Raw genomic sequence first — 24,376 nt, forward strand, 5'->3', positions numbered from 1 at the left:
AGCCAAAATTTGGCCATCTTTCTGAGAATTTGGAACTCAATATCATCCCTCCATCTGTTACTCTCGTCAGTGACATTTAACGGGAGCCACATTTTTAAAAAGTAAAGCCATGTTTGACTACTTTTTTGAGAATTTGGGATTTTGGCCAACATTTTATGTAAACTTTGAGCACAACTTTGAAGTTTACTCTTTAAATATTTATGAGAGACTTGCTATCAAGGCAAAACATCATCTCACTAAAATAATTTTCATTAAAATACACATAAACCCTTAAAAGAATTTCATCCCTCAAAGAGGTACACGCTCTGAACTTGCACTCACAGTGAAGTTGCATGTCTGTAGAATACTTATACTTCCATACTTTCGTAGAATACTTCCATAGTTTCATAGTTTCAGGCTTCTCATAAACAACATATCTCACTCTCAACAATGTGGAGAATTCTGCTCTATCCGAAATGAATGAAAACACATCATCACATATAAAAGTTCACATTATCATATCTAGAATATGTTAAAGATCAGACAACCATATATGGTTTGAAGACACAAATAGGTTGCTTTCCTTCAGGCTCAATTCGCACCTCTCTCTCATGCAACAAGGTTTTTGTGAACTTCCTCTAAGATACAATTAAGTCTGATTTTAACTTTGTAACAAATATTTTTATAGGTTCTTGATTCAGATTCAAGATTTTACAATATTGTAGTTAAAGAGTAGAAATACAACATCTTATTTCTATCAAGCCAATTACATTACTTACATTTATTGACACAAAATCAGCAAACCTCAAATCACACACAAACCACAAGCTCTTCTTCTACTGTTACACACACACACAACAAAAAGTTGAGACTAGATCCACAGGTATGGATCCTTCTAAAGCTCGGCTTTCGATGTCTTGACACTCTCACCAGAACTCCCACTGTCTCCGGCAATACTAATCACCCTCGGCTCCTTCTTCTTCTCCTCAGCCAGCTTGGGCACAACAATCTTCAACACCCCATGATCAAGATTTGCTGAAACTTTCTCCAAGTCAGCATTTCCAGGCAACCTAAACTGTCTCCAGAACTTGCCACTAGTCCTCTCAGCTCTATGCCATTTCTCCCCTTCAATCTCTTCCTCTGCTTTCAGCTCTCCGCTCACTCTCAACACTCGGTTCTCCTCCACCTCGATCTTCACGTCCTCTCTCTTGATCCCCGGGATCTCCAGGGAGATGATGTGGGCTGTTGAGGTCTCCTTCCAGTCAGCCCGAGCCATCGCCACAGATTCCACAAGGCCTTTTGGCATTGTCATCGGAGTTTGTTCAAGAATTCTGAAAGGGTCTTCCATTGGCAGCATTAGCATGTCCAGGAGGCTCTTCCCAGCATAGGGTGCCAATGCATCCGTCTTCATCAAAATTATTGCAAATAGAACTACAATGGTGATGGGAAAAGATCTCGAAATCGCCATGTCTAGACAAGGTGTGGACTTTGGATATGGTGTTTTGCAGTGCTTTCTAATTGGCTTATGATTTGATAGTAAAGGCAGGAGGGTGAGCGCTTCATATATATAGTGTTATTTTGGAGGGTAAAGAAAGCTCTGGAGTCTTCAGCTGAGTTCTTGAAGTGGAGAGAGACCTACTGGCCTCTAGAAGTGACTTTTATTGAATGCAAGTTGAGCCTGGAATGTTCAAGAGTTGAGTGTAAATGAAATTGAAGACACTTAAGTTACAGACTTACAGTCCCACACACTTTCGAGAAAGAACATGCATGTTCTAAAACATTTTTCTGATCCGTAAAAAAAAAAAAAAACATTTTTCTGATATTTAATCCTATATTGCAGATGAGTATTGATATTCGTGGCAACAGAGGATAAAATCGTAATTTTGACTATGTTCTTTATACTAATGTTTGCATCTACAGTATCACGTATAGGGCGAGCCTTTTTATTGAAAGAGAACATAGATAAACTTTGACTGTTTTGTTCCGATAAATAATATGTTTAAATTTTCTGTGTTTTATTCTTTGAGATTATTTCTAAATATATTTTTAAAACTGATTCAAATATCACAAGTGATTTTACAAATTGTTTTTGCAATTTACATAAACTATATTTTAAACCAAACAATCATTTTATTTTCTCATATGGAAAATTAGTTATGCATATATATTTACTCTTTTGGTACCCAGAATGAAGATATAAGCCATTCGTTTATAATGAACTGAACGATACTCCATGATTATTCCGAAACAGGAGGTAGTCATCATTTGATATTTCCTCAAAGGAGTTGCGAGCCGACTTTTTTTTATGTTAATAGGAGGTGGTTTTAAAGATGATAATTAGTAATAATTATTTGCATGTTTTTTATTGTTATTGTTGAGTAGGTTTAACCCAAATCTGCCAACGAAAAAATAAAAAAGATATGTTCTTGAATATAAATGGCCAAAAAATTTCTACTAATACGAGACAGGAGTTCAAAACAAATCCGTGTGGGTTTTGTCACGGCCCATAACAGACAATACTATTTTAATGCGGAATTAGCGGGTGTTGTACGACGGGCATTAGAGTCCATGGTTAAGAAGGTGATCTGGATGTGTGGGCTATGATTAGGTGATGTGAAAAGTTTTCCTAACTAGCGGATTAATTAGGGCGGCGCGGCATGAGAATCACACCATTGGGGGTTCTGGGATTGAACGTGTTGGGTGATATACGATAGTAATTAAACTTTATATTTACATGCAATTATTGAAAATAAATGTATATAAAAGTTATATGACAATCGTTTGTTAAAATCCAATACATATACAGTGATATTTTATGAGTGAAATTAAGAGGGAGCTGCATAATTTTGCGAGTCACGTAGTTGATGAGTTGTTCGAGCTACCTGTAAAATATTTAAATTTTATTTAAAAATTCCAAAATTCAAACAATTCAAAATTGGTTTATATTTATAATTATTTGGTTCGGGAGACTCGTAAGCATAATCAAACTTGTATCAAAATTATTATAAATATATCATTTAAATTCAATTTATATATTATGTTTAAATATTTAATATATTGTGAGTTAGATTGTATAAAATCTGTATTTAGGTTGGAATATTAGATTACTAGTCATAATTTTTAGTTTAACTATAAATAATATTCTTGATTATTCATATATATATATATATATATATATATATATATATATATATATATATATATATATAGCCTTACTCCAATAGAAACCAAATTAACCTAAAAACTAAAAACCAGTTTCTGGATAGTTTTTTATCACTACTTTTAACTACAGAAATCACTAATTTGTACATAACATATCACTAATTTATATATAGCATATCTCGCGAATATAAATATATACATATATATATACATATCTGCAACGTATATGACCATTATCTTCACCCAAATCGTAATAATGGATCTCTTACCACCATTACCAAACGTTTCCATGACTTGCCACCATTGTCTATCATCACCAATAGTCACATACACTTTCCATCATAACTTACAAAACTAACGACTACTTACCATCACCATACAACTTATCTTGCGGCTTTCTACCACCAAGAACCTTCCTACGGATGAAATTAATCATCTGTAATCGATTATCAATAATTTAGATAAGTAGATTTTCTCAATTTTAATAATAAAAATCGCTCTTTACATACTGTATAAAAACAGTAATTAGTGCAATATAAATTAGTGATACCCGTAGTTATAAATAGTGCTAGGGAAACTGGTTTCTAGTTTTTATTTTAAGAGTGGTTTCTATTTGATCATGAGCATAATATTTTGCTACTTATAAAAATAATTATCATATCTTTTGATTATAATAATTATATTGTAGAACATTTGTCGGATGTTCACAAATATCGTAGAACAAAAAACATTAAAATTAAAACGATGAGTTGATTATATTTTATCTAATTTCGAACTCTGACACTCTAATATTTTGTGAACTCTATGAAACTTGGACGTATATTATATATCTAATTGAACCGAATTCGAGTCGAATCTATTATAATTTTTAATTTGATTTGAGTTTTCGAGTCAAACTCCAACATAGCAAAATTCTATCAAAACAAACTTAAAATTTAAATTAGTCGATCTCAAAACATTTTACCACAAATTCATATCCTACAAATTAATCTTTTATCAAATTATGGAATCTAGACTTATTTTTCGTGATCATGATGGTAAGGTTCTCCAAACATCCACTAAGTTTATTTCATTTGTTCATGATATGTTGTTGGCCGAACTAAATGCAATCGAGGAAGGTGTGATTTTGACTACAAGTAAAGGTTGTAACAATTTTTTTATAATGTTTGATAGCCAAAATGCAGTAGCTGCTATACATAACTTCCCCAAATATTGCAGTGACTTAGATCCCCTTTTGTCATGTATTGTCAATCTTCTGCCTAGGGTTTGTTTTGAAGGTTTTTATATTTAGGTCGAGAAACACTAATCGTGTGGCTCATAGTTTAGCCAACTGTGCTTTGCATGCCAAAGTGTTGTATGGTAGGGGTGATCGCGGTGCGGGCGGTGCGGTTTTTCGCTAAAACCGCGAACCAAACCGCGCATGCGGTTTGGTTGAAAACTCAAACCGCAACCGCACCACGTTAGCATAAAAACCGCGTAAACCGCACCACAAAAATGCGGTGTGGTGCGGTGCGGTTTATGCGGTTTGTATGCTTAAGAATAAATATTTTTAGTTGAAGTTCGAAATAAAATTTAAATGTACAATAATTAAAATCTTTTCTTGTAATAAATTTATATGATATTTATCATTTTAAAACTACATCAACTACTAAAAAATACAAAGAAAAGTGTAAATATGATAATAAATATGAGCACTAAATACAAAGAGACATATTATAATAATATAATCATTTCATAAAAATTTGGTATAATAGTAATGCGAGATTGATAAATTAATATTTAACTATTATTTGAAGAGATTTAACAAATATATATAACATAATTATAAATAATATATATGTATATAATATAATTTTATTTGACAATCACTAATATATATATATATTATAATATCGCGGTGCGGTGCGGTTTGAACCGCACTACTAATATGTTAAACCGCAACCCACACCACACCGCGCGGTTTGTGAAAAATTCAAACCGCAACCGCACCACGAAAATTAAAAACCACGTTTTGTGGTGCGGTTCGGTGCGGTGTGGGCGGTTTATGCGGTTTGGGCGGTTTGGGCGGTTTTCTGATCACCCCTACTGTATGGGGTGTGAATCTTATCTTAGTTGCTGATCAAGTTTTAGCACTAAATTGGCATACCTCTTTGTATCAAAAATCTTTGTATAATGAAGTTTTTTTTTTTTTTAAATGAGAATAAATCTCACAAAAATGAACCGGCAATTCACCGTGATAATTTTTTCATTCAAGAAAGCTTATTATCTAACCGTCGGACATGCAAGTAGATGACCGGGGAAATTTAGACAATAAAACTTTAATGTCCGAAAAGAAAAACCCGTCTTCTTCCAAGAATCCTGAAAAATAAAACAAAGAAAACAAGAAGAATATAAGTCAATATATAACAAATTATATATATTATATAAATAAAAAATATATCCAATGATTAATTATTAATAAAATCACGTGTATATGCCTGTGGTGTTTAAAATATTCACGCAATTATGATAACTCATAATTGAGACAATTAAACTCTTAATTACGGCACAATTAATAAAATATTAACGCTCTTAATTAAGACACAATTAACGCCCTCAAATAAGGCACAATTTACGCCCTCAAATAAGGCACCATAACCGCCCTCATTATGAGGCACAAATAACGCCCTCATTATAAGGCACACAATTAACGCGCCAATTAACGTCTTCCTTTCCGAAACCGAATCCCATGCTTACCGTGCTGCAACCCTCAGACACCACCGCTACCACCGCCACGCTATCTCATATCATTCCAAGCAGCACACACAGACGCAGCAAAACCAAAGCCTAACCCTGAACTCGGGATAGACTCGGCAACTGACTCAGTAAAAGAAAACAACAAAGTCAAACTACGCAATTGAACCCAGACATACAAACTCGACTCGGACTATTCTACACAGGACAGACTCGATGCTAAACAACCACCCAACTCGGCTACGAACTCAGCACCTAAACTCAAAGCAAGACAAATCAAATGACTGAATAGCAAAACTCGTAACAACCCAACAAGCAACAGCCATGACTCGATCGGCGAAAACCTAAAACCATAAAACTCAACCAAACAAACAATTACACCCATTAATCTGCAGAACTCAGCGACTACACAACAACTAATAAAGCAGACTCGGCGAAACAGACAAGGGAAACTAGCTACTGACTCGGACAATGACTCGTCGAAGCAACAAACTCAGTATAAACTCAATAGAAGAAGACTCGGACTATGGTGACTACAGAACTCATCGCTTTAGCATCTCAAAATCAGAAAATACGAGACCTTTGCATATTTAATTCATTTAAGATCTAAAATTTTTGAGAACTAAGAGTGAGCATTGAGCATATGTTTATTGACGAGGATACATAATTATAGATTTTAGATAGCTTTGAGTGACTATTATCATACGTTACTAGTTGATAAACCGCGCGTTGCGGCGCCCTATTAAATTTATATTAACGATTCAAAATTAGTATTTGTAAGATAAAATAAATGTTTGGAAATCTATAAAAATTATATTAATGATTCAAAATTAATATTTGTAGAATAAAATAAATTTTATATTACAAAAACATCTCGATGCAATACCAATATTAATATATAAAATTACAAAATTGGACTATAATTCATGAGTGAAAAAATGAAAATAAATTTTTACATATAATTAACGATTTAAAGCATGAAGAATCTTAATTTTAGTTGTGTGTTTTTTTTTAAAGTAGTCATGTATTTCGCTAACATTGTCATTAATTGCCAAACACTACTTCTTTTACATATACAAGATGCCTTATATCTAAAAAGCATACGGCTCTTGATTGATGACATCGACCAATAAAACAAACAATAAGCTTGCAAGAACATAAGTGTGTAAAGGTCAAAAAGATATTGAGATGCAACTCCGAAACCATCTCCAGTTTTAATATGGATGAACATTATGTTCTAATTATACGAACATTAATCATGTCGGTACGTTTGAATTCCAATCCATGCAAGTGTATCTTAGTGACTCCTTACTCCAATTTCTTTGGATTCGTCATTCAAACGTCTATCATAGTGTAACTCATTATTGTATTAGATGGAGAAGATAAATAGACAAAGAAAAATTGTTTATAAAGTATATTTACCCCCTCACCATATGTGTAGAACGATAGCTTCTTAGGATAAAACGGGTTACGATGTCGCTGCATAAGAACGACACCACCAGCGAGTAGGTTCGTGGTATTGAGAGAGAGTATGTTGTGTTTAGATGATCTAAAACTTACAACCTATAGGGATATTTATAGGTGCAGAGAGACTTGTGTGCTACTCTTTTTCCATAATTAAAAACAGAATCAGATTAATTTATGTCAAATAATCTAAAACAGAATCAGATTAAAAAACTTGCAAGCTACTATATTCCATAAATAATCTGAAACAGAATCAGATTAATTTATGTCAAGATATATTTTTTATTTTTGATATTTTTCATCCAAAAATTTCTGAAAATTAGAAAAATAGGACGGAGCAATTTGAGATGCGCCACCTATACGCCCCATGCTTCTCCTTTATATAAGTATATTGATATTGATTAAAAACAGAATCAGATTAATTTATGTCAAATAATCTAAAACAGAATCAGATTAAAAAACTTGCAAACTACTATATTCCATAAATAATCTGAAACAGAATCAGATTAATTTATACGCCCCATGCTTCTCCTTTATATAAGTATATTGATTTTTATTTTTGATATTTTTCATCCAAAAATTTCTGAAAATTAGAAAAATAGGACGGAGCAATTTGAGATGCGCCACCTATACGCCCCATGCTTCTCCTTTATATAAGTATATTGATTTTGATATTTTTCATCCAAAAATTTCTGAAAATTAGAAAAATAGGACGGAGCAATTTGAGATGCGCCACCTATACGCCCCATGCTTCTCCTTTATATAAGTATATTGATGATTGATGATCGATGATTTGTATAATGAAGTTGGTTTCCTTAAAAATAAATAAATAAATTAATTAAGAGTAAACTTAATTGACAAGAAACTAATTTTGTCACGTATATGCAATGACAATTACTTTTAATAAAAATTACCATTTTATTATAAACGGTGTCGTACTTATTCTCCTGAAACGAGTATTTCAGAATCTATACTATCTATACTATACTATAATAAGCCAACATGGGTATAATTTGTAGTCGTACAAATTTTTGGTTTGGTCATATTCTTTTTGGTTTAGTACTCTCCTTATACAACTAGAAGTCTACAACATATGTAGCTCTATTACTCTTCTTTTATTAAATAATTTCAAATACTAAAAACACTCAAAAACTTTATCATTATCCTCTTAAATATAATTAGTTAAAAAAATGAAACTACTATTAATAACATATATTAATACTAAAAACACTTATAAATAGATGTTCCAATTATACTAAAATACTAAAATAATTTTAAAATTTAACTTATAAATAATAAATTATGAATTAAATACTTGCCCGTGCTTCGCACGGGTTAAAGGCTATATTTAATTTATTCACAAACCGTCTCAACTCTTTCACTTCTCCGGCGATATTCTCCAATATATTGGTATGTGTGTATATTGTATCTCCTCCTCCATGCTCTTCATTAATCTGTTTATATTGGTATTGATCTCATGTTTGTCTGTGTTTTTTTAGCTGCTTTATTTGTTATTTGTTATATAATTTATATGAGCTTAAATCACGAGAATTAGTAATATAGGGTATAGGTTTCTGATTTATGATTCTGGTACATGGGTTTTGTTCGAAATCGAAATATTGAAATACCCTTTTGTTTTTGTGGGAAAAGATCGAGTTTTGTTTGTTTGTTTTGTAAATTCTGGTGGATTTTGGTGGAGGAAGATGTTTTCTATCTTAGGGTTTTTGGAGAACACATTGAAGGTTCAATGTTATCTCGTTAGAAAGATCAAAATTTGATTAGTTGTCTTGATTTTTACGCACTTCCAAGTCAGATATTTTAAAACGAAGAGGAAAATGTTTGTATTTGTATGGCAAGACTGTTTTTGACAGTATGTCTGTTTTTTCTTGCCTTATATATGGACTGCTGAGAAATGGGGTGTTGGCCCTGTTAGTCACAATTACCAACAGGAAGGTCCTATTAGGCACGATCCGTGTAAATGGCCCTGGTTGTCACCCTAAAACGCCTCTTCAACTGGCGTTTAACTGAAAACGTGACTTCGTTCGGCGTTCTGGTGTGAAACACAACTGAACATAAACGTTGGTTCAAACAACTGGAGTGCTCGTTTTTAATCACACACAAGGATATGCTACAATTTCCCTAATTCACAAGGATATAGATAGAGTAATACCTCGAAATTCATATTTGCAGTGGTTACAATGACCTAATTGAACAATTGCAAGCTGTCTCTTATCACCTCTGCTATCTCCCTCTCTTTTCGCCTCTGTCTTCTTTCTCCCTCTGATCGCCTATGTTTGTAAGTGAATGTTAGTTTGGTTTATTTTATCTTTTATATGTAAACAGCCAAAACGTAGGTTCGTGTTACGTTTTGCCTTTGAACTAGACCTTTAAAACGTTACTGCCTGTAACGTTTTGAGACAATATAGTAACGTAGCTTTATGTCGCGTTATAGTGTGACAGTGAGGACCATTATTTGTTAACGTGACAACTGGGGCATTAGATACACAAATAAAGACACTGAGGGCCTTTTCTCTGAGAAATGTAGGAATTTGAGTTTGCTGTGGTAATTTGGAAGATGGGTTATGTTCTACAATTTTACATTTTTTAGAAAGACCAGATACCTAGTTTTGTTTGTTTGTCTCATGGTGCAGTAAATGATTTTCGAGTAGTTTTATGAGGCATTTGAATAGCTGATGAATATAGTATAGTTAAATCAGTAGGAAGGGAGTGGGAGTCATTTCATATTCCCTGAGACTGAATTGTATGATTAAACTGCATTTTTTCCCTGCAATAATAAGGATTTTTTAGATTGAATGAATCTGTAATGGATTCACTTATATGATTCTGAGATCAATTAAGGCTGGACCCTTTGATGATAAGCTATTGATAATGTTTTAGTTAGTGTTAATGTGGGTGAGCTGATTTTACTAATATGCAGATAAAGTTGTAAGAAATTTTAAACCTGATCGGTGTCAATGTGTTCTGTAAAGTACCTTGGTGTGATGTATTTATAATGACTTAGACATAACAGGTCATGTATCTCAGAGCTCATAAAAAGTCATATTACTGTTATCTTCAATCTATCATTGTTTTTTGTAAGGTCACAGGGAACTATTAATTCGTTTCACTGGTATCTGTGCGTAAGTGCCCTAGCATGCATTTGTTTGATGTGTAAATGTCTAACAATTAAAGATGGAGTATTTATAATTGGAAGACAGATCTGGTCATGTTATCATATTTTCTCAAATTCTGTGAAGACGAACAATATCAGAGAAAGAAACCTGCACATGGTAATCTGTAACCTAGCTGCAATTCGACTTTTAATGTCAGTGTGAATGATGAAGGTGTATACACACAACTTGAAAATATTGTTTGGAGTTAGGAGATAAAGATAGAGGCCTAACAGAGATATTAATAAGATTTAGCAGTAAAAGGGTAATATGGATTGTTGAAACGCGGATCGGAAGGACTTGAGAGAAATTATATCTTGTGATGTAGTTTGTAGTCTTTTATAACTTGTCAAAACCTAAAACAGAGGGGTTTTCTTAGAGCAGGAAACCTATATATCACTTAATAATGGGACTCTAATTTTGTTAGTCATATAATACTAATATAAAGTACAGTTGTGAACATGATTGGAATATTCATAGAAATTTAAACTATATGAACACAATGAACTAAAAAGCTCATTCTGTCTCAAAAGTCAATCTGTTATTTTGTTCAGAATGAATTATTGGGAGCATATATGGTTGGTTCTTTGACTGTGACCAGTATGTGGTGTGTTGTTTGGCCTACTGGATTTAACTTTTGATGTAGTCATCCGACCTTTTTTCTATTCTTGTTTTTTGCCTCAGTAATTCATGGGCACCCCGGAGACTTCACGTGAACCTTGTCCTGATCGTATACTTGATGACATTGGTGGAGCTTTTGGCATGGGTGCCGTTGGAGGTTCAGCTTTCCACTTCTTGAAAGGAATTTATAACTCACCTAAAGGTGAGCGCTTCGTTGGAGGGACTCAAGCTGTGCGTATGAATGCACCTCGTGTAGGTGGTAGTTTTGCTGTGTGGGGTGGCCTCTTTTCCACTTTTGATTGCACAATGGTCTATGTACGCCAGAAAGAAGATCCGTGGAATTCTATCATTGCTGGAGCAGCCACTGGGGGTTTCTTGCAGATGCGTCAGGGTCTCGGTGCTGCCTCTAGATCTGCAGTTTTTGGTGGAGTATTACTTGCGTTGATTGAAGGTGCTGGAATTATGCTGAACAAATTGATGAGTAATGTGCCGCAAAACTTTCCTCCGATGGACGAACCTATGCCTAACATGCCTGGTATTCCTGGATATAATATGGGACAACTTCCTGGTCAAGCACCAGTAAATATTGAGGGCATGGGCAGTGGACAATCGGCAACATCACCTCAGCCATCATCTTCTTCCTCATGGTTTGGCGGGATATTTGGTGGTGAAAAGAAGCAGGAGACGGGTCAAAGCAGTGGAAGCAAGACAGAAGTTCTGGAGAGCTTTGATTCTCCAAACCCTCCCTCATTTGATTACAAATGAGAATGAATATTGTTGCTTGGGAGTGACATTTCATATAAAACTAACTTGTAAGGTTGGTGTTTTTGTTTTTGAACTTCTGTCCTAGATAAATCAATTTTGTAATACACTTATATATTTATCAAACAGTTTGCGGCTACAATTGCATGAGTTCAGCAATGCCATATTTTAGCTATGTACTGTGAGGTTATATTTTCACACAAAAATTCCAAGCACCTGTCTACTGGTGTTGTCATCTCTTCTATTCTGTTATAGGAATTCATCTAAAAATCACTACTGCACACTATAACTTGTAATGAAAACAGAGTACCAAATCAGGGTGCTTTGATGCTGCCTAGCGCCTAGGCCGCAGCCGCCTAGACCGATTTTTAGAACACAGAAACTAATCAATCTCTGTTTCATTAGCAGCCATTTTGCAAAATACTAGGCAGCCGACTTTTTAGAACACAGGACCCAATCAATCTCTATTTCATTGGCAGCCATGGTGCAAAATACTTCTACATTCAGTCTCAGAAATAACCTAGCAAGGCTCCTAGTTAACATCAGAGGTTACCTCAATAATATATACATATATTTGGCATGCTATACAGTAGATTACAAATTAATCTTTGGTAAAAGTACTTGATTAGCTACAAAAGTTTCCATCATTTCGACTCGTGGCATTTCTTGGTTAGCAGCTGATGGTAGATTACTCTTCATGGTTTCAGTACCATTGACAGCTTCTTGCTTTAGAGTTTGTAGCTTCTTAACCTCATCTTCTAGCGTTTTAATATAGTTTGCTGCTGCTTCAACGATGGTTGCCTTGCCACTCTGAAATATTGCATAAATGGTAACTTGTATAAATAGCAACATTAAATTAGGAAAGGTTGGCGGAGTGTAATTTAAGAATTCATGTAAAAACTATGTTACTACAATAAGAAAGAAAATGTGTTTCACCAAAAAAATATATGAAAGTAGAGAACTATAAGAACTCTAGCTAGCTACAAAAATGAAGTCCATTATATAAACAGTGTAACGTGTTTTTAAGTAGAGACCTTAGTTGGATAATTTATCCTTCACCCAGAAATTTAAATATTCAAGAAACAAAATCATCGGCAAATATGCTATTAGAAAACATTTCTGTATATCCACAATAAATGCACATGTATTATATAGTTTTAATATTTATATTAATTCAAAAAATGGAAAAGAAGTCACAATTGTGTATGAACAATTAAGAACTTACCATAGACATTAAGCACTAGCTACAGGCATGGTGCGCCTATTTGTACCGATGATGAACAAATAATCTTGTGAACATGCACATACGAGTGCATAGATATAAAGTAAAGATAATTTTACTATGGCTACACACATACATGTCCCGTACATATGTGTATCAGAATATAATTTGAACATATGTACCTTCGCAGGAAGATGAGGGAGCATTGCATGGAGACGAGCGACTTCTTCTGTTTTTAGAACTATGTACTCTTGTTCTGATGATGGCTTAGGTACTGGGACCACCTCATTTCCGAACGATGTAGCACTGCTACTGGCGTCGCTGCACCAGAAAGATCAACAGCTAAATAATCGAAATCGAGATGACAAATTAAACCTCTGGATCACAGATCACCCTTGCAAATGTAAGAACATTTCCCACAAGTTCGACACTCGGGGACCAATTAGAAGATTAGTTGACTAGTCACCCGCCTAGTCATTCATTATATATATTTACTAACCTAGCGGCAAGTATTGTCCTAAGAAGATTAGCCAAATAATTATTCAGACCAAGGATCTTGCAAGTAGACCATACTGTACTAACCTAGTGGGAGCTTCAGGCTTTTTCTTACAGATTAAATTTTTTTTTCTGCCAAAATGTGAACAGAAGATCATGAATTTGACTAGCGCATGAATTTTATTGTGGGTGGTCAGGTGTATGTATAGGTGTATATAAATTTCAAGGAGCAAATTTATAATAGTCACATAGACTCCAACACCAACTAAAGATTATTTTTGCTCCAAAGTATGACTTCACGGTTTGCTTCTAAGAATGAAATTTTAAGCATACATAATATGTTCTTAACCCGATTTACTGCTTAAGTGGCTTATATATGACTTGTTAAAGATGACTGTGTGTATTCAATTATTTATTACAAAAAAGAGGAATATTACCAAGACGAAGTGGCATTTAATATCTTTTCAGCCAGTATCATATCATCCGGGGTTGTAACCTGCGAAGCACAAGACAACATTCATTGGCTTGTCAATAAATAAGATTCCAAATTGTAGACACAATTTTCAAAATTTCAGGCTGATGTGCGTACTACGCATAAAAAAAACAGGATATCTAATTAGTCTAGGTCCTCTAGGATTATATATGTCGAGATTTATATGTTTAGAGGACAGAATATAGAGAGAAAAGAAAGATAATGAACACGAGATTGGTGCAGTGCACTGTGTGTATATTTCTTATACTACTACTTCTACTGCGGTTTTTTTGTTACGTTGTCTTATTACAAGGAAGACTAAGCCTCTTTTATAGATAAACTCAGCTTCCTCCTAAAGCTTGCTACAGTTGTTATTGGTGAATACACATGCTACAGTAACTATGATGTCATAGTGAAATCATCTTGCTTACCTCACTGCCTAGCTTATATTAAGTATTAACATGCCCCCTCACTCGAAATCCCAATCTTGGTGGGACGAAAGACCTATCTTGGATTGAAGAATGGACACCGGTTGCCCCTGAGTGTAATCTAAGCGTCCAACTAAACCCTTGAAATTACGTTAATTAGTTTTGGGATACCGGGACTCGAACTTGCAACCGCGCATTATATTTTAGACCCTGTCCAAAAGACAGGAGGTATCAAAGCATAATCCTAGGATTAACTTATCTTGAGATGGAAATATGACAACGCCTGTGGTGGTTTTTAAAAGCTGGATTCCACTACAGTAGCCCCGTTCGAGCTCTACACTGGCCTGTATTCAAATCTAAATTAAGTTATGTTTTGTGTGGGTATAGGTTAACACTATATGTCTGGTTCTGGGCAGCTTGTATTTTCCTTGAAAACCACAAGCTTCACTGGAAACTCCTCCTTGCTACTCCCGCTACGATACCATGTCCAAAGTTATATGTTTAGAGGACAGAATGAAGAGAGAAAAGAGAAATATAATGAACACGAGAGATTGGTGCAGTGAACTGTGTGTATATTTCTTATAGTAGTACTTCTGCTATGGTTTTTTTTGTTATCTTGTGTTATTACAAGAAGGAAGACTAAGCCTCTTTATATTAACTCAGCTTCCTCCTAAAGTTTGCTACAATAGTTACTTAGTGGCTACACATGCTGCAGTAACTGTGATGTCATTATAGTGACATCATCTTGCTTGCCTGACTTTCTCACTTATATTACAACCCTCCCCTGATCGAAAAATTAATACTGCAACTACATAATTTTATACGAAAAATTACTTACCTTGATGTTGGTGTAAGAGCCTTCTGTGATGTAAACTGGGTGTTTAAGGTGCTCCACAATTGACACATCATCAGTGACTTCCAGGCCTTCCCTGCACAAACATACAACTTATGAAATGATAGACTATCCACTATCCAGATTCCTATTCATAAGTGGGACACTGAAAGAACCACTTACCGAAATATACAGTCTTTGGATGGACACATTTGTCAATTGGGCTTATTGCTAGTATACTATATTATTATTATAAAGCATGATATGATTCATGAAATAAAAGAAAATATTCTCTTCCAGTGAAGATGATGAACTCCATAAGCATTTTATATGGGAGGAATAAACACTACTGTATAAAAATTAGCAGAGTATCTTAAGTCGGTATACAGTAACTGTTTTTCACTTGTAGATAAAATAAAGGGACATATATTCTTATAATTTATAGCCAGTCGTTGTTAGCTACAGCTACAATTACAAACAGTTCTACTTCTACATCCTATTGCCATCCTGTGAAGGTACTGCATGTCCACATATTTGAATTTTTCATATCCATGCCATCCTCGTTCATACTACGAGATAGCAAAACCCCTCATTTCATTGCACATCTCAGAGGCATGTAACACATTTTCATCTGTGCATTTCAACAATTCATGTAACTTTGGTCAGGCCGGGTCATTTCTCAAGAACACTAGCTAAAGGCCCTGACACTACCACTTGGATGACTCATTTTGTACAGATTTTGTTTTTTGCAACGTTGATTTGATCCTAGTGAGCCAATATGCTACGGTATAAAGTTAACTTGAGGTCATGACAGGTCACTAGCTAGCTTGCTTACACATATTAACAGGTGGCTCTTACATCCACTTTCATTACTATTGACTCCACAGATTTACGTATCTGTAAAACTTAAAGTTAAATAGATTGGAAAACAAACAGATGCTCAATCCCACATAAATACACAATACCTATTAACAAGCTCAAACCCCTTCTTCAGTAACCCCGGCTTCATTACCTGGAAATTAAAAAGCATGAACTATAATTGCAAACCCTTCTAAGAACTCATTTATAGAGTTGCAAATAATCAGTAACAAAACCTGTGGGGTTTGCACTTCCCAGAGTGTTTTCCTGTCCAGAGTTTTTACCACAAAAGACTCCATATTTGCCTGCATGGTAATATGTAATGGATGTCAGCCTGCAGAAATATACTTATAATATATATCTATTCAAGAAGAATGGATTGATGCAAGCAAGATCTTTTGAAGTCTTTTCTAGTAAAAATGTCACCGTGCTATTGTTGCTCCAATAAAAAGGAGAAACATGCATCAGAAGTTAAGCTGTCAATATGAGCTACATATCTAAACACCTTGCTGTATAATTATAATGATATATTTGAAAGGTGGGTCAAAACTTGTTCATTGAGGGAACATAGAATACATGTCACTTCATATATTAGTTCTGATACTGAACTCCCAGTTAAGGATAGTGGGTATTTTTTGTTTGATTTTGCCATACTTTGAATGTCTGAAGGGCAAGTAATGATCTAGATGAGGAGTTTCTAATTGCAGGATGTATGAAGGAATGTAACATGGGTTCATTGCTAGCACCTCTTTAATTGTGGCTTTGGCAGGAACACCAAGGACAGCTGCTCCAGTAAGCCAACCATCTATCAGAACCTGACAGGAAACCACTTCAAGAAAATTAGGTGTTCTCATCCTCCTGATACATGCCACAACTTAATTGTCAATATTGTGTTTACAACCTCAATGAAGATACACAAAATCGAATTCAAAATCTATTGAGAAATGGTGGCAGGTAGTCCTTGGAACATGAAAAGTACCATCATTTTGTACAAAATTAATTCTAAATTGCATACATGTTTTGCTTTTGCTATGCAATGTACACCTTGATAAAGTGCAATGAAAGACTCTATCACGAAGATCATGAGACTTCACAGCACTTCTTCTCATTTGACTTTTTACCATGTCCACATAAAATTGGCACTTCAATTGTTAATGCATTTAATTAAGAAAGAGAAAAAGTTTAATTAATAACACAAACCTTTTTTGTATCACTCGATGACACTAGAGGTCTTGCAGAATCATGGATGCATAAGAGGGAAGAATTCGGATCAACTACCTGTAGAACATATATATCCTGTATCACTTAAATTGCTACTCAATTTTACAAGGACAGAGAATCTAGTGCTGTTCAAAGAAATGTAAAAGTACAATAAAATATTATTTACATCATTCAAAGTTCAAACTTTCTACAGTAATGTAGATTGCAAGGAATATTATTAGGCACCATATGATCTAATTAATTACGTTACAAATTAACTCAAGATACAAATTAGTTAGAATGGAGGCTGCTGAACAGAGAGTAGCTATCTATCTAGAACGTCCATCAGTAATAAAAGTATCAGTACTGGCATAGGGCCTTCCGTGAAACCTACTAAGATATTAAACAGATCATGTACAACGTTGTGCCTGGGAAGATCATGCATCCACTGATATAAAATTGCCAAAGATTTGAAATTCTAGATCTCTACGCTGATAGAAATTGCCAAAAATATTTAAGAGCTGAGACTAAGGTTAAAAATCAACATAAAGGAAGACATTAATAAATACATTGGGCACTGTAGCATTACCACTATCTGAAAGCAGATTCCATTTTTCATAATCAAGGTACTTTGCTACACTTAACTTCTTTTAGTACTGATAAGCAGCTGATTCCTTTTTTCTACGGCGGACAAAAATTATCTCATGAATCCATCTTTTGCCAGAAACACCATTCATTGTATAAAGAGGTCATGTAGATATTTAGATTAGATGTACTGATGTTATCTATGATGCACACACAAGTACAAAAATTTGGACACAGTCACACAACCAGAATTGTCTCCAGAAAAGAAGGTACTGTATTAGGACTATAATAGGCCTACTTAACAATCTATGTAACATTTCATAACACCTTTTTGATGCTTAAACTTGTAATGCAAACTTGAATACAAAATTTGGAGGTGATGCATCACTTAAGCAATATCACCTACCTGTAGTCCACTATAAACAGAATCTTGTCTTTCCTTTCCAGGCAATGCAAATTTTAGGTCCACGTGAGTATTTTCTTTAGCATCTGAAAGATATGGAGCTAGTTAAATATTCATTATTTGGTTTCTAGATCACCAACTGATCAAACAAAAACCTTTGCCATTCCATTGTAAGTCAAGAACAGAGAAAATAGGGCATCTATAAAATAAGATGCATGTGCAAATACGCATCAATTGTATATAATTCAAAAAGAAAGAAATCTCTGACCTTCAAAGATGTCTTGGTAAGAAGGATCACAAACCACAATGATTTCCTTGACTTCAGGCAAAAGCGAGAAAGTATAGAAACTGGACATGGGAAATTATATGCAGTTCAAAAAGGCAGTAAATGCGATGAAAAAAGAAGGGTGAGAAAAAATGAAACCAGTCTGCTTTATGTATTTTTAGTTTTGCATCCTTGTTTTAAACCACACTGAATAACTCTGTCTTAGCAGATAAGCATTGAGACATAAACAGAGGAAATTTATGGCTTTTAAAAAATGGCAAGTCATGGTTTACTGTAAATAGGAAATATGACCTCCTTTAGTGGAACAAAAATGTTCTAAAGATTGCCAACAAATTGTTCAATATACACAAGATATCATAGCTCTTACACAATTCTGTATACAAATTAAAAAAAACTCATACAGAAAACTCTAATTTGTGAGTTGTGACGACTCAAAATCGGTAAAGTACTACTGTACTAGTGCAGTATAGTAAATCAATTTGATCTGCACAGTTTCCAACTTAAAGACCATTAACAACATTTCGTGAAACGGTTTTGTGAAAAATACAGACCTAGCGATTCAACCTTGATATAAAAAAAAACATAATACTTTAACATGAAGACTCAATTTTATAACAATACAGGGCACCTCCTCCTATTATTATCTTTTGACTATACATGACCTTCTTCAGTACATTTAAATATAAGAAAACTTGATTCTATCAGGTGTACAATAACAAGTGAATGAAGATTACTGTAATCAGCATCAGAATATATATAGATATATACCTGTATAAAGCAATTGGTTGCCCGAAAAGTGGAAGGTACTGCTTCGGCATGCTCGCCTATGTGCATAAATATGACAAAACCATTATCAGCTAGACGAAAGCAATTTGGATGGAAAATTATACTTTATTAAAACTGGGATGTGTAGATAAACACATGTCTGCACATGGACAAGATGCAAATAAATATCAACCTAATCAAGATTAAATTAACTTCTAGTAAACCAATATATAACAGAAGAAGAAAGATGTTAGAGATAGGTAAGAGAATACATCTCCCTGTAGCCTTTACAAATTTCATTTGCACTCCAACTCAAAAAAAAAAAAAAAAGTCACAATAAACTGTTATGGCATATAATTCAACAAATGTCACTAGTTTAGGGCAGAATGAATAAGGCGATGCAAACATGGCATGTCTTGTTAGTTTACAAAAACAAAGAGCAAAATAGAAGATAACACTAAAACCATGAAACTCATCACCTAGATTATAGAGCCTGCCCTTCACATTATCCAGTTACTATCAAAGTTAGCAAAGGCAAGATCAGTCAATGAGAACTAACCTGTCACTAAAAAGGGGAACAACCTGGACTCTAGATATTCAATAAGCAATATGAAAAAACTAAATAGCGAAGGATAGCAGTAAGATAGGTTGGTGGAGGGGGCTCTTTGTTGGCTAAACAGAATCCAAAGTTAACAACCTTTTGCTACCCAAAAATTTAATGACATGAGGATATCATTATTTTCCCTCAAATTGAAGCTATATTCAATCTAGAATCATAATGAGCAAATAGTTTTAGGAGATACATTTTTCATAGGACAATTTTCATTCAGTATTAACCAATGAACCGAGCAAGTTTGAACAGATATTGTTTGACCAAGACAAATAGTCATGTACACAGAAGAGCACACATAGGACTCAAAATTTACACCCGATGCGCAAGAGAGATGAGGGACTTACACCCATTCTTTTTCCTTTGCCTCCAGCCAAAAGAATCACCGAAACACTTTTCTTTTCCACGAATTCATCATAATCCTATATAAACAACCCAAACAACAACATTACTAATGACAACAATTCTTTTCTTTTTTAAGAAAAGGAGACATGTTTACCAATTATCTATGATATATTTCTTCCATTAGAGGAATTTTATATAATAGTTCAAACTTGAGGACATTTCTTATCACCATCAGTTGAAAATGGACATGCTAATTTACAATCTCTCCCAGAACATTGGGCTATGTTCTGCAAGCATTACAATCCTTCAATTAAATAGAATTTGAAATCATTCTCATTTTTCTTTCTTTCTGGGCCAGGAAAGTTACAAGAAAGTCAGATAGTTATGCACGCATTTGTCTGCACTCAAACTCAAAGCTCAACCCCTGGTTACCCGAGGGTGAGGTTCTCCACTGTGCTATAATGCTAAGGAATTTCACTCACTTCCTGTGGACTATTTTCTCTTATCACTTTCTACTTTATTTTAGGATATTTAATTCCGCCCCTCTTCAAAGAAACGAAACTAAAATGATTTAAAATTATCAATGTCTGCCACTCCGGTCGATTAGCTCAACCAGAGGTGTCAATAATATTATACGACCACCAATTCATTTATTTTCAAACCGACACATTAGTATCTATTTTTGGGGATAGCTCCGATAAGCTAATAGTCCTGAATTCTAGTTTTTGCCTAACAAAAATGGCCTTAAAATGATATCTCACAAGAAATTTGGTTGGACAAAAAGGGAATATCTAGAGCTAAAAGATAAATAAGCAGCACAACTCCACATTTCAGTATATCCAATCACCTACTTAAATATGCAAAATTATGCAAAAAATTATATTTTTGAGTGTTTCTCACCTTGCTTAGCTCAGAAGAACTTGCAGAACAGCTGATTCTTGAACTTGCACCACCATTTCTTAAAGACAAGATTTTGGGATAATGGGTATTAACAAAACTACAATTCTTGGAGACCGGAAGAAAAATCTTGGAATTTGGTAGAGAATTGAGGGATTTAGAAGAAATTTCAAGACTATTCAATTGGGGGCAGCAAGAGAATTTAAGAGCACTCATCTTTCTCAAACACACACAAAACACACACTAAATTCAGTTGATGTCAGAGTTATTATATGTTGAGTGGCTGACTGGAAAGTGTATGGTGATTCATTCTTAAACATTTGATGAATTGTTAAACCAGTACTTGTGATTGTGTTTGAATGAACGTCACAAACGTTTGTACACTACATAATATCCTTTTCTTCCACTAGCCAAAGCACTCTTATTTGACCACGGATGGTAAAATGGTACTCCCTCTGTCCCTCTCATTTCTTTACAGTTACTATTTTGGGATGTCCCTCTCATTTCTTTACATTACCATAAATAGTAAGTATTTTCCATCATTACACCCACTATCTTCCCCCACTATCTCATATTTAACAATAAAAACTACTATTACACCCACTACTTTCCTCCACTATCTCAAATTTATTATTAAATATTGATGGGTCCCACCACTTTACCCACTTTTCATCTAACTTTACTCATTTTTTATACATTGTCTTGGTCTCCGTGTCCCCCTCCAATGTAAACAATTGAGGGGACGGAGGGAGTACTCACTACTCCGTCTGCCCAACAATTTTTTTTACAATTTCATTCTTCAAAGTAGCTTTTAATGCTTCACGTTTCACGATTTATAACACGAAAATTAAGTACATTCACTATTTTTCTCTCATATATATGACTTTATATATTAATTAAAAGGCTGCCCTCAACGCAGAATTTTAAATAGATTTTAAAGATCCAAAACTAAATACATGTTTTTTTATCGTTGTGTGTGATCAAAAATATATAATTTTAAAAAATAATATTTAAACACAATATTTTTTGCATGTGCAGTTCTACTGCAGAACCCTAATGTATACTAAAATAAGGCTAAAGATTCTAAGAATTCTTAGACTAAGGGTTTTAGGTGGAACATGACCCAATCAAAATTTATATATTAACCATTTTCATCATTTTACACACTTTTTCTTCTATTTTAAATTTATAAAAAAAAATTAAATTAATGGACCCTCCACCTCTATTACCACATCTCTGCCCACAAACTTCTACCAACACTGCCACCCATGTCATTGTTTTCGATTTCACTATCATCATCACCACCTACTGCTGATATGTTTACAAAATCTGTTAATATCCTGATACACTATTTAGTGATATCAGCTATACATTTTTGTAAGCAAATCAGCAACAGGTGGTAATGATGATGGTAAATCGAAAACAGTGACATGGGTGGAGTAGTTGTTGGGTTGTAAAAAGAAAAGATTTTTAGTTTGTATTTAGAAAGTGGTTTATATTTGATCACTACCATGTGTGTGTGTGTGATATTAGATATAGATTTGGATTCAATTTTTAACTTTTGATTTGGATTTTCGATATTCAATTATATATATAGAATCCTACTCCAATACAAGCCAAATTAGCCGACAAATTAAAATCTCAATTTTTAGTCACTATTTTTAACAGCAGAAATCATTATTTTGTATATCACAGATCACTATTTTGGATATAACATATCTCTAAAATATAAATATATACATACATATGTATGCAACGTATATGACCATCATCTTCATCCAAAACGTAATAATGGACCTCTTACCAACATTACCCGCCATTTCCATGACTTGCCATCATCGTCTACCATCACCAATAGTCACATACACTTTTCATCATAACTAATTACCAAAACTAGCGACTATATACCACCATCACACACCTTCTCTTACGGTTTCTTACCGTCATGAACCTTTCTACGACTAAAATTGATCATCTATAATCGATTACCAATAGTTTGGTAAGTAGATTTTCTCATTTTCGAATAATAAAAATCGTTGTTTATATACTATATAAAATAGTGATTAATACAGTATAAATTAGTGATTTCTATAGTTATAAATAGTGGTTGGGAAACTGGTTTTTAGTTTGTGTTTAAGAGTTGGTATGTATTTGATCACTTGCATATATATATATATATATATATATATATATATATATATATATATATATATATATATATGGCATTGCTCAAAAAAGAACACTTTTAAAAGAAGAACACCACAGAACACTTTAGAATCAAATTTATAGAATCTCATCTAAAACTTAATCTTCTTTTCAAATTTTAAGTTGATTAACTTTTTATTATGAATAATAATAGAATCCGTCATGTTTAACAATAAATTTGGGTTAAATATACCATGATTCTATGTAAACTTATTCATGCAAAAAATTATATATATGATTTTATTCTGAATTCTATTTTGGATTCTAAAATATTTCATAGTAATAATGTGGATGAATTTGGATGTTAGATTTCATATATGAAGTTTAAATGGTGTTTAATTAACTATATAATTATAACTTTAACAAATCATTCTTTGTGAAAAATAAAGTGCTATGATAGTGTTCTGTGTTGTTCTTTTTTTAAGATGTTCTGTATGGAGTGCAACCCATATATATATATATATATATATATATATAAAGATGATCAAATGGAAACCAATATTAGCCTAAAAAAATCCTAAAAACTAGTTTTAAAATGATCAAATATCTCCTTATACTTTTCAAAAATTACAATATGCACCACCTATTTGGCACGTAAATTTTTCATAACTTACACTTTTTACCAATTGTCACGTCAGCAATGGGACCCACCCAGATGCCGCGTCACCCGCCACGTCAGTGGCGCCCACCCAGACTGTCACGTCAACTCCAAGTCAGCACTAGGGGCCCCCGGACTGCGACGCAATCACTGGGGGCACCCAGACAGCCACGTCAGCATGACGTCACTACCACATCAGCAAAATACTGACGTGGCAAACTGCCACATCTACAGCCCCACCACGTCAGCGTTGGGCCTGCTACCACTTTAGCAGTGGGCCCCCA

General features: G+C 34.0%; 3 protein-coding genes across 3 annotated transcripts; 1 reads left to right on the top strand and 2 right to left on the bottom strand.

Moving 5' to 3' along the window:
• Window positions 1-776: 776 nt before the first annotated feature.
• Window positions 777-1,660, bottom strand: LOC108192288 (22.0 kDa heat shock protein). Its single transcript, XM_017373024.2, has one exon. The coding sequence runs from the start codon at window positions 1,445-1,447 to the stop codon at window positions 875-877; it is 573 nt and encodes a 190-aa protein (XP_017228513.1). The 5' UTR covers window positions 1,448-1,660; the 3' UTR covers window positions 777-874.
• A 7,005-nt stretch (window positions 1,661-8,665) lies between these two features.
• On the top strand, window positions 8,666-12,033 carry LOC108192636 (mitochondrial import inner membrane translocase subunit TIM17-2). Its single transcript, XM_017373012.2, has 2 exons — window positions 8,666-8,748; window positions 11,193-12,033. Exon 2 carries the CDS (start codon window positions 11,199-11,201, stop codon window positions 11,892-11,894), a length of 696 nt encoding a protein of 231 aa, XP_017228501.1. The 5' UTR covers window positions 8,666-8,748; window positions 11,193-11,198; the 3' UTR covers window positions 11,895-12,033.
• Window positions 12,034-12,327: 294 nt separating this feature from the next.
• Window positions 12,328-21,726, bottom strand: LOC108192279 (2-C-methyl-D-erythritol 4-phosphate cytidylyltransferase, chloroplastic). Its single transcript, XM_064084273.1, has 13 exons — window positions 21,293-21,726; window positions 20,395-20,469; window positions 19,441-19,496; window positions 18,655-18,734; window positions 18,386-18,472; window positions 17,399-17,472; window positions 16,945-17,013; window positions 16,435-16,503; window positions 16,306-16,352; window positions 15,347-15,437; window positions 14,046-14,104; window positions 13,296-13,434; window positions 12,328-12,701 (listed from the first exon to the last, which is right to left on the bottom strand). Exons 1-13 carry the CDS (start codon window positions 21,503-21,505, stop codon window positions 12,486-12,488), a joined length of 1,275 nt encoding a protein of 424 aa, XP_063940343.1. The 5' UTR covers window positions 21,506-21,726; the 3' UTR covers window positions 12,328-12,485.
• Between the last annotated feature and the right edge of the window lie 2,650 nt (window positions 21,727-24,376).

The sequence above is a fragment of the Daucus carota genome, chromosome 9 (assembly GCF_001625215.2).
Source record: "Daucus carota subsp. sativus chromosome 9, DH1 v3.0, whole genome shotgun sequence".
NCBI lineage: Eukaryota > Viridiplantae > Streptophyta > Magnoliopsida > Apiales > Apiaceae > Daucus > Daucus carota.